This window comes from Pempheris klunzingeri, chromosome 8 (genome assembly GCF_042242105.1).
Source record: "Pempheris klunzingeri isolate RE-2024b chromosome 8, fPemKlu1.hap1, whole genome shotgun sequence".
Taxonomy (NCBI): domain Eukaryota; kingdom Metazoa; phylum Chordata; class Actinopteri; order Acropomatiformes; family Pempheridae; genus Pempheris; species Pempheris klunzingeri.
Window position 1 is genome coordinate 10,955,855 of NC_092019.1, and position 10,597 is coordinate 10,966,451.

The window sequence follows — 10,597 nt, forward strand, 5'->3', positions numbered from 1 at the left end:
AGTAAAATCATCTTCAAATCGCTCATTAATCTAGATCATTTACAACTGATATCAACTGTCCTGTCTATCCTGTACTATCCTGTTTGATTTTACAACAACAACAACAAAAAAAAAAGGAAAGAAAGAAAGAAAATGTAATCAGGCCATAAGTACAGCCCCTTTGTCCTGAACTGGAACAGCATCCTATTCCTCACTTGCTCCACTTTAAACACAGAGCATCCCTGCTTCCCCACATCTGTCCAAGAAAAAGAGGAGAAGCTTCTCTTTTAATCTTTAAACGCTAAACAAGCATGAACTCCTGCCGTCGCCTTCATTTTCTGTCTAAAAGCATATACTAGTGGGCCTAAATATTTTATCACAGGCGCCCGATAACACTGGGTAACGCAGTGGATAATGAAAAGGTATAAGGGGGGGAGGGGGGGGGGGCTGTATAGTTTAGAGAATGTGTCTATCAGATTTTTCCACACTGTCTACAGCCTAATTCTATACACACACACATGGTCCATGCAAAGGGCAGTAAAGAAAAGGAGCTGAGTGGAAGATTCATGTGAAGTGGAAGATACTCTGTGTGTGTGTGTGTGTGTGTGTGTATGCGTGGGTGCATGTGGGCATGTGTGTGTGTGTGTGTGTGTGTGTGTGTGTGTGTGTGTGTGTGTGTGTGCGTGCGTGTGCGTGTGCGCATGTGGGCATGTGGGCATGTGTGTGTTTGTGTGTGTGTGTGTGTCAGGTGCGCTCCCACCATCCCCAAAATCAACGTGTCAACACTTTCTCTGCACTGGGTGTGATGTTGAAGATAAATTGGGTCCCGCCCTGCCTTAATGCACTGCGTGTCACATTAACCCCAATGAATTTAAAAAAGAAAAAGTCTAAATTAATAAGACAAAATGGGGCTCTGTGCGTGCGTGCGTGCGTGTGTGTGTGTGCGTGTGTGTGTGAGTGAGGTGTGAGTGAGTATATGGTTGAGCGGTTCAGACGGGTTGTTAATGTTAAGGTGGCATTAGAGAGTTAATGCAAATTAAAAAGCGCTGGCTGATCCCTTTTGACCCCCTGTTCACCGCGTTAATGTGGCCATTTGCTTGGAGGTACTAACCCCCTATAATTCAATTTGTCAAAATGAATGAGAGAACAGACATTTTATAACCCCCCCCACACACCCACACACACACACACACACACACACACACACACACACACACACCACCTTCCTCCTAAATTAAAACCGCAAAAAAAAAAAAAAAAACACGACAAAAGTTACTTAACCGCCGTACGAGCCTTTTCCGACTTTATAGGTGTTTATTACTTCTTTCATCTGTAAATGAAAGCGAGCAATTATTGCAAGGTGCCGGTATCATATTATTATGTTGGCCCCGGTCCCCTAGATAGTCATCAATCACTCTCAATCGACCTGTCACCGGCAGGCGGAGATCCAGCTGGAGAGGAGAGAAGGGGGGGGGGGGGGGGGAGGAGGAGTACATCATCATTAATTTGAGGAGTGACCCCCGGGGCTATCCACATGTCTCAACCCGGGATTCTCCAAGCAAGGCAGCGCGCAACCGGCGCTGGCGCTCTGGCGAGAGAGAGTTTGGGGGGCTTTTGGCTGTTTGTTTTTTTTTGGGGGGGGGGCTGTTAATACAGTTTTAACCTGATAAAGACACACTTTAGATATATAGATAGATAGATAGATAGATAGATAGATAGATAGATAGATAGATAGATAGATAGATAGATAGATAGATAGATGCAAAGTTCATCCAAACTACATCCTGTTAAGTACTTTTGGGGAAGCACTGGGGTAAATTAAAACACTCTGGGAACTCGTTCCTTGAGGTGGAATTGGAGCACAATAAGACACCAAAACATCTGAGTAATTAAAGAAATGTCGATATTTTAAACGCATTCATTTTGGGGGGGGGGGGGTGTCTGTGTATCTATTTGTTTGTTTACTGGTGGGCTCCAATCTGTCTCTCTGCGCAGAGCGAAAAAAAATATTCTTTAGTAATTAATTTAAAATCAATTAGTTCCCCACGTGATTAGCATCAGTGCGGAGGAATGATAAGAATGTGCTTAATTAGGCCTAATGCATTTAAACTGATACATACGTTTGCATATTCAAGACACTGATTGGTCTAATTGATTGATTGGGGCTGCAAATGAATCTCTAGGAGATATATTTTTTTTTTTTTTTTTTTTTTTTTTTTAAAGTCTTCCCTGTTCCCTCTCAAAGATCCTCTTGTTGGATTGTTCTTTCTGGGTTTTTTTTTTTTTTTGTCGTCATCCTGAGAAAGAAAATGCATATTAAAGTTACAGTCTGGTCATTTTTAGAGTGGGAAACTTCTGACGTCAGAGTCACCGCCGTTTAAAACAACCTGCCTCGGCTGCTGACGTCTTTTATACTACTTTTTTATAAGGCAAAAATATGTATCTGACAACAAAGTGATTATTCTAGGCAAAGGAAGCCTGCATCACCTTAATTCGTTTATCCATTTCTAATAGACTTATAAAAAGAAAAAGGAGTGCTAGAAGATTTTTTTCCTTCCTTTTTATTTTTTTATTTTTTTCCCCCCGTTGAAAGGCGCTTGAGTGGGGGGCATTTTACACAAATTAAACATGCTACTCTGCTTCGCCCTATAAGCATCCTAGGAGCCTCTGCTTACCAATCAATTGGTACAGTCAAACAGAGCCGCAGCCTGCGTTAGAGTGGAGACCTTCAGTCTCGCTTTATTTCTGGATATTGGGGGACCTCTCTACCATGTCATATCCACAATTTGGATATCCCTATTCGTCTGCTCCACAAGTAAGTTCATGCGACAGCCGTTGTGTATTTAATAGGTTGTTTTCGGTTTTGATATTGCAGCGATTGATTGATTTCATCGATTTAGGCGTGATCCTTTTACGCGTTTTGGCAAAGAATCAGGGAAGCTGTCACAGAGCTTTCAGGTATCGGAAAGGCATCGCGTTGCAGTCAGTGATACCTGTGTTCCTGCAGCGATGGAAAAGGTAAAAAAAGAGGTTAAAAAAAAAAAAAAAGAGAGAACAGCGAGACCTCCGACCTCCCGTTCACTGATTTCTGCAAGATAATAGCCACTCTGTAATGTCAACCATATGTTTATCTGCGCTGGAACACACATGCCAACTTGTTATGCACACGCTGTGTGTGTGTGTGTTTTGCGCCATAACCCAGCTGCTGTTTTGTTTTTGGCTTTGAGCCATAAAAAATCATTTGGGCATTACTTTGGGTATTAGTGGGCGACGTTGGGGAAAAACATGTTGTATCAGTGTGTAACGCATATGCTTCAGTGGGATCAAAGCTTCCTCTTGGACACGTTTTGACGCGCACATTGAAAAAAAAGAGGAATATGACGCTTCATCCATCATCAAATATCAGCCTTTACAAGTCACTCGATGTTGTGTTTCAGTTTTTATAGAATGACAGGGTGCAACAAAACTAAAAATGCGCGAATTGAGGGCGAGTTCAACTCAACCATTCAGTCATGAATTGTCAAAAAAAAACGTATTGGAATCGGGTTTTTTTTTTATTCGAGTAAAACAACATTTCACTGTGATGATTTTTTTTCTTTCACATTAAAAAAAAAAAAGTTATGAACTAACTTCGAGGTCAAAGATTGCAGATTTGCATTGTAAGAACTACACCAAAAACTTTTTTTTTTTTTTTAAAGATAGACTCTGTCTCTCTCGGTTTCCTCCCAGTTCCTGATGACAACCAACTCTCTGACCACTTGCTGCGAGTCCACCGGCAGATCCATAGCCGACTCCGGAGTAGCGGCGTCCGGGCAGACACCGGTCTACTGTCCCGTGTACGAGAGCCGGCTGCTGGCCACGGCGAGGCATGAGCTCAGCTCAGCCGCCGCGCTGGGCGTGTACGGGAGCCCCTACACCGGCGGACAGGGCTATGGGAATTACGTTACATACGGCACGGACGCATCGGCTTTCTACTCTCTGGTAAGCCCTTCATCTGATCCCCCCCCCTTGGCATTGATTAATGGAGCCGCAGGGTGCTGAGAGCTCAGCCCGGCGCGCCTCTCCTCTGTTTTTTTTTTTTTAATGCTCCACACCGAACATTACCTGCTTTTTACTGTACGTGATTTATCCTCATTTCACCCCCTTCAACACAACTTTGCTTTAGAAAAAAAATACTTCTCAGCAAGACCAGATAATCTGTCTGTCAGCCTTAATGCAAGTCAGTAATGTGCAGGGGAACAAGTGAAAGCATTCCATCAACACTGAGACAAGCTGCTCTGCATTGGAAATTAGTTGATTTTTTTACAGGGGGGGGCAAGTCTGGAGATTCAGTATTTTGTAAAATTGTCAAAATTGTATTGAAAATGATTTCCCAAAGGTTTCCTTAAGAGACCCCTGCAGGAACACATGGCCTATGAAGTCTAAGGATGTTGTTTGGTCCAGTTGGTTTAGTGTTGCAACACAATAAGTGCCAAAGTGTTTGGTCAAATTGTTGTGAGAACAATATTCAAAATAGCTATCTGCTTTTCTTGCTCATAATTTGTTCCAGTATTATTCAAAACAGCCTTGATTTTGCTGGAAACCGTCCTGATTAATTCACTCGGTTCCCTGCAGTGAACAAGCTTAAAAACCTACTTTTTCCTAATTGCTTTTTTCTGTGTCATTTTGGAAAGTCTTGTCATTCCAGTTACCACATAACCACATGCATTTGAACATAACAACTTATCAGTGTGGTGCAGTTTACTCAGGTTTCATTTGACTGCAGGGTGAATTCAAAATGTTTCAAATCCTGATTTACTGCACAATCTTGGTCAACAGCCCTAATAATTGCATATCCAAGCAGCTTTTAAATACGTCCACTACAAATCTGTTTTAGATCATTTAATGCACCCAAACTGATTTCCTTTTCTTTAAAACTCTCGTCTTTGTGTGTGATTGCAGGGCACATTTGATACAAAAGATGCCACAGCGTCTGCGCATGCGGGAATAACCCAGGCAACAGCCTACTATCCTTATGATCCGACTTTGGGACAGTATCAGTACGACAGGTATGTTGTTTCTATGACAATGTGACTGCTGTTGATTTTTCCAAATGTAAGAAGCGGGATTATCAATGCAAACACCCGACCACTTTGAATGAACTGTTTGATCTATGTGTGGCTTTATACGGTGAGGGAAAGGCGATGCAGTTAGAATTACCTTAAAGCTTCTCTTCAGCCGTGTAGTTTAAGTACACTGCAGGCTTATGTCAATAATCATGTGCTTTAAAACGGCTAAAACAGGATGTGATCAAAATCGAGGGAAGCAGTAACTCTCAAAGTGTTGTCCACTTGTGTAGGCTGAATTTTATCAATCATCCCCTGAGAGGTCAAGGCCACTCTCATCACGTCTAGCAGCAGTGGGTGATCACCTTCATCTCGTGACACATTTCTTTTCTGATGAAGTGATGTGCTTCAGAGGATCCATGCCCCTTCCGGAGAGACACGAGGCCTCTTCGCTGTTGTGAAAAGCGGGCCTGCCATATTGAAAGGTCTTCCCAATAATGAGATCACGTCCAAATAAAGCCTGTGACGTGGTGAAAATGTAGGCCGTCAATAAAAACCGATGCTCTTCGAATAGAACCAGCAACTTTAAAGAAGCCAGCACCAACAGGAGAGCGTTGGGGTAGCACAGAAAACACTCTTGCTTTTAATAGCGATGTGTGTTAACTGATCAGCAAAGTGTCATATTGATTAGCTTCATGATAAAATGTTAGTTCGCAAGAGGCGGCTTCTTTTACCAATCACTCTAAATTCAGTATAAAGTGCAAAAGGTGTCAGCGGGAATGCCAATAAGTGCACATACAGCAGGAGGCCTTAAAAGACTGAGGCAAAACAGAATTAGTGGCACTCAGAAAAACAAGCAGGCCTACAGCAGTCCCACTCTGTCTGCGCCCGTCTGTTACCTGAGGGCTCATCATTACACTCAATAAAGCAATTTTACAGTCTATTTTATCTGCGAGGGAACAACGCAGGGTATGGAAAGGTGCAGCGCTGCTCTCCTTTTGATTCCCTTAGCAGTGCTTGACCTGCACTAAGCTATACGGAGCAATAAAGGCCTCATAAAAGCCTCCCCGGAGAGGACTTTTACAGCTCACTGCTGACTGAAAATCAACACTGTGCATTTTAAATGTACGGCTATGCTTCATATTTGTGGAAGAGGAGAGGACCGGGAGGGACTCTTCTGCTGTGGTACCAAGGATGACTTTAATAGACAACACATTGATAATGGAAACTAACTATATGCATGCTGCGTAAATGCAGTCAGCATTATTGCTGGTTTAACATTTAATTTGGTAGAATAATCTGAACATTTGGCACATTTACTATGGATATGGTGAGAGATGCTGCAGAGGGATTCTTGGAGGGGGGTTCCTGAAGTTATGCCTGCCTGCCAGATCGCACCATATACAATCCTAGAAGGACAACCGCTTATGTACAACTATACAAATGAATGTACTGACAGTATCAATGTTACAGTATAGACTGTTCATGCTGTATGGTGTGTTTAAAGGGGGGTGGTTTTGTCCTTACTTGGCCCTTAACTGACATGTGTTTGTAATATCTATTTTTCATTTTCAGATCTTTTATCAGTCAGTTCTAGCAGCAGAGAGGTTTAAGAGTGGGACTGTCAGGCTTTACATGTTGTGCATAATTCCAAGAGAAGCAGATGGCTCTGTCATGGTTTTCAGGGATAAAATTGCCGGGGCAACACATTCCAAATTGTAACGCAACAAGCCCCACATATTAAAATTTACCCTCTCATTACCATTGTGGCTGTGCTCTCCTCATTAACAGATATGGTTCCATGGACGGGGGAACAAGGCGGAAGAACGCCACGCGCGAGACGACCAGCACGCTGAAGGCCTGGCTGCAGGAGCACCGGAAGAACCCGTATCCAACTAAAGGGGAGAAGATCATGCTGGCCATCATCACCAAGATGACCCTCACGCAGGTCTCCACCTGGTTCGCAAATGCCAGGAGGAGGCTCAAGAAGGAGAACAAGATGACGTGGCCGCCCAGGAACAAGGGCTCTGAGGAGAAGAGATATGACGAGGATGAGGATGGGTCTCAGGAGGAGCAGATAAAAAGCGAGAACAATGAAGATGGTTAGTGTCGCAGTGCCGTGTTCCTCCGCAGAAAGAAAGAAAGAAAAAGTGTCAAACTTGATGCTGAATTGTTTGGCAGTGTATTACAAGCGTCTTTTGTCCCAAGAGCATGTCAAAGAACAGTGTATTAATGACACCCTCGGTTAAAAATTCATTGTTATATCGTCGCTGCGATGAGTATCATAAAGTCGCACTTTTCTGGTTTTGGAATGGAAACACTCTTAAGTATGAGCTTCGAATGAGAGCATGTGGAAAAAGACAGTTGTAGCAAGTGTTTCTTATTTTATTCACTCGAAGGAGTCAAGCAGAATGAAAACTTCAATCTACTGTATTTATGTTACTGCGACTGATGGTTAGTTCAAAAACATCAGTGAGAAATACAACTCACTGTCAGTCGTACATCTTATTATATTTTGAATATATGATTTAACAAGAATAGCATTCGTATCATACTGATCATAAGAAACAGAGGACAGTGAGCCGCTACAGTTGGTGCAGTTTAACATTTTATTCTTATGACATGCGCTGAGCCGAACCCAATTCATTTCTTTTTATCTTTTTTTTTTTTCTAAAAAAGAAAATCAACAGCATCAGCAGTTTAACTTCTGTGTACAAGAAGACTTCGGGCAACATAACAAACCATTAGGGAGGCCTCAGTCACTTTTACACACAGTGGAGGCTCAAACCACTTAAAGTTTAGGCTCCCTTTTAACTTTATGAACTGATCATGACTTCTTATTTCTAACAGGAATAAATCCATTCAGCTAATAATGAAAGCAGTCCATGAAGTACATCAAACTGATGCACCTACAGTGAAGCTATATTAAGATTAGGATTTTTTAAAATTGTTTTATTCACTATCAAGCTGTATTTGAACAACTCTTATTTCCCACATCTGATTGAGAGTACAGGACTTGAGCATTCAGGATGTTATTAGCAGACGTGATGCCATATATCTGTCACTGACATGTCTGCTGTCTCTCCTTACGGTCCCCCTTTCCTCCCAGAGACCAGAAGTCGGCCTGATAAGGACCTCCAGCTGAGCGACTTGGACGATTTCGACACGCTGGAGTCTGAGAGCTCGGAGTGTGAGCTGAAGCACCGATACCACATGAACACGCACATGTCAACGACGAGCGACTGCCCGAGCGATCACCTCATCAAGGACGCGTCTCTGAAAATCTCCATCCCCGTTTCTCTGGGAGGGGAGCAGGACTTGAGCAAAAGTTGTCTCAAAACGAGCCCGGAGGATTTCCAACCGGACAGCAGACAGCAGGCGAAGGCGTGTTACAACCAACAGCAGCAGCAGGGGCACCAGATACTAGACGGCAAACCACGCATCTGGTCTTTGGCCCAAACTGCGACGTCCCTGAACCAGACTGAGTACCCGTCCTGTATGCTGAGGTGCCAGCCGCCGCCGCCGCCCTCCTCCCTCACCCCATCCCCCGCCGCTACCTCACCCGTGACCGTCCTGGACAACAGGCAGGACTCGCCGGTCACGACCCTGAGAAACTGGGTGGACGGGGTTTTCCACGACCCCTTGTTCAGGCACAGCACTTTGAGCCAGGCTCTGACCAACACCACCGTCTCTTGGACCACGAACACCAAAGGCGCCCTGCTGGAGGCTGAGAGGAGCGCGGCGGCCTTGCAGCAGCAGCAGCAGCAGCAGCAGCAGCAGCACCACCAGGACTCCTCCAAAGACAGTGCCATGACTTTCCCAAAAACTATCAACAAACTTTTCTGCTCCTAACGAAACCAAATGCCCCCCTCCCCCCTCCCTCCCATCCTCACCCCTCCCGTTTACCGCGACTAGAGAGAGAGACTTTTTGTGACTGACTGAAAGTCGGATGGAAAAGCCTATTTCGTCTCCATGATTCCCTCCTTCTGTTTGATTCGTTTTTGAAGAAGCGGTGGTAGCTCTATACTGTGACATTGGCGTTACACAAGTGAAATAAACGGATCGGTTTGGCTTATTTGATTTTAACGCACGAACTTATCGAAATGTATAACTCAAAGTTTACATCTTGGAGAAGAAGAAGAAAAAAAAAATAGGCCTATGGTTTACATGAGTTTTTTTCTTTTTCTTTTTCTTTTTTTTTTTCTTTGAACATTTTCTTTACTATGCGCATGCAAATGTAATTGAATATTCTTTAGGTCTCAGCTGTTGAGTATCACTATTAAAAGAAGAAAAAAAAAAAAAAGTCTCACAAATGCACAGCTCTCTTAGGAAGTGGGTGAGAGCGTCTCAACTTTGTTCACTGAAAATAAAAGCAGTCGGTTTCTGAAGAGCTCTTGTGATGTTGGTTTAATGGTGAGAGTTGCTCTCCATGGTGCTGAAATAATATACAGGGGACTCAGATGTGTCCCAGGCCCTGCTGATCTTCCTTGGCCATGGATGGATTTTATTTTAGTGTAAAACTACAACATCCAGTCCTTTACAACTGGGACACGTGGGGGCTTTGGAGCAGAGAGGGCCTTTTTAAATCTACTGTTCAATAAAGCAGTTTTGTTTTTTTGTTTGTTTGTTTTAAATCCCAATATCAATTCATTCTGAACCCATTACAACAATCTACCATCTCCCACCATGTGTTATTTCTCAGAAAAACATCCACTCTAATTTAGTGACAGCGAGAAAATGAGGCAGCTCAAGCCTCGAGACAGAAACAATATCAGTATCTAAGATCTGCCTCATTAATTCCCTCTAAACAGGCTGTAATTGGGATGTTCGCAGCCATATTTCATGTCAGGCTATTGATTTCCCCCCCCTCTCTGCTCTCTGATAATATTATCGAAACATCTCAACACCGTCCATGATGCAGCTGTCAAAAGGGTAAGTTATTCGCCATGCGTCCACTAATGGGTTCAAAAAAAAAAAAAAAAAAAAAAACGGAGGCTCCTGCGAAAATCATTTGAAGTGAAGAGTTTTCCTTCTGACACTAAACCCCTTCAATTTCCCAGAGACGGGGCCCTGCAGAAAACATCCAGGATGCTGATTCCGCCCGTGGAAAGCGAGAGGGCTCTGGGAGAGAGGCACTCACGTCGTCTAAAAGTGAAAAGGGCAAAGGAACTCGAATTAGTTGTTGTAGATAAAAGGGCAAAAAGAAAGGAGTCAAGGGTACTTGACAGTAATGGCGAAAGTGGAACTCTCGGGGGACTCTGTCTGTCCTGCGAGAGGGGGGTGAAAGGGGGGAGGAAGAGGAAGAGGAAGGGGGTCTTCAGTGATGAATTTTAATGGGGAAAAGCACATCTCTCTCTCTCTCTCTCCCCCCTCCTTGGAAGAAAGTGCAATGGTGGACAAAAGGGATTTTCTATAAATCGGAGTCAGGATGTATGTTTTTATTTGTTTTCTTCTTGCCTGCAGCATTCCCCAAAGCGAAGCTGACCCGAAATAAATAGAAAGAAAAACATAAATGCTGGAATAGATATCTGACAGGCTTAATAGCTACCTCATTTTTTTTTTTTTTTTATTAT

The 10,597-nt window shown here is 43.4% G+C and overlaps 1 protein-coding gene across 1 annotated transcript; it reads left to right on the top strand.

Annotated features, from left to right (window-relative positions):
* The first annotated feature begins 2,749 nt into the window (after window positions 1-2,749).
* Window positions 2,750-8,876, top strand: irx4a (iroquois homeobox 4a). Its single transcript, XM_070836000.1, has 5 exons — window positions 2,750-2,794; window positions 3,709-3,960; window positions 4,921-5,027; window positions 6,816-7,126; window positions 8,134-8,876. Exons 1-5 carry the CDS (start codon window positions 2,750-2,752, stop codon window positions 8,874-8,876), a joined length of 1,458 nt encoding a protein of 485 aa, XP_070692101.1.
* Window positions 8,877-10,597: the final 1,721 nt, after the last annotated feature.

Bases quoted from the DNA above. Each gene is read 5' to 3' on its own strand.
- irx4a (XM_070836000.1), top strand. From the start codon at position 2,750: ATGTCATATCCACAATTTGGATATCCCTATTCGTCTGCTCCACAA. The intron at 3,961-4,920 runs GTAAGCCCTTCA...GTGTGATTGCAG, and splicing joins CATCGGCTTTCTACTCTCTG to GGCACATTTGATACAAAAGA. The intron at 7,127-8,133 runs GTTAGTGTCGCA...CTTTCCTCCCAG, and splicing joins AAGCGAGAACAATGAAGATG to AGACCAGAAGTCGGCCTGAT.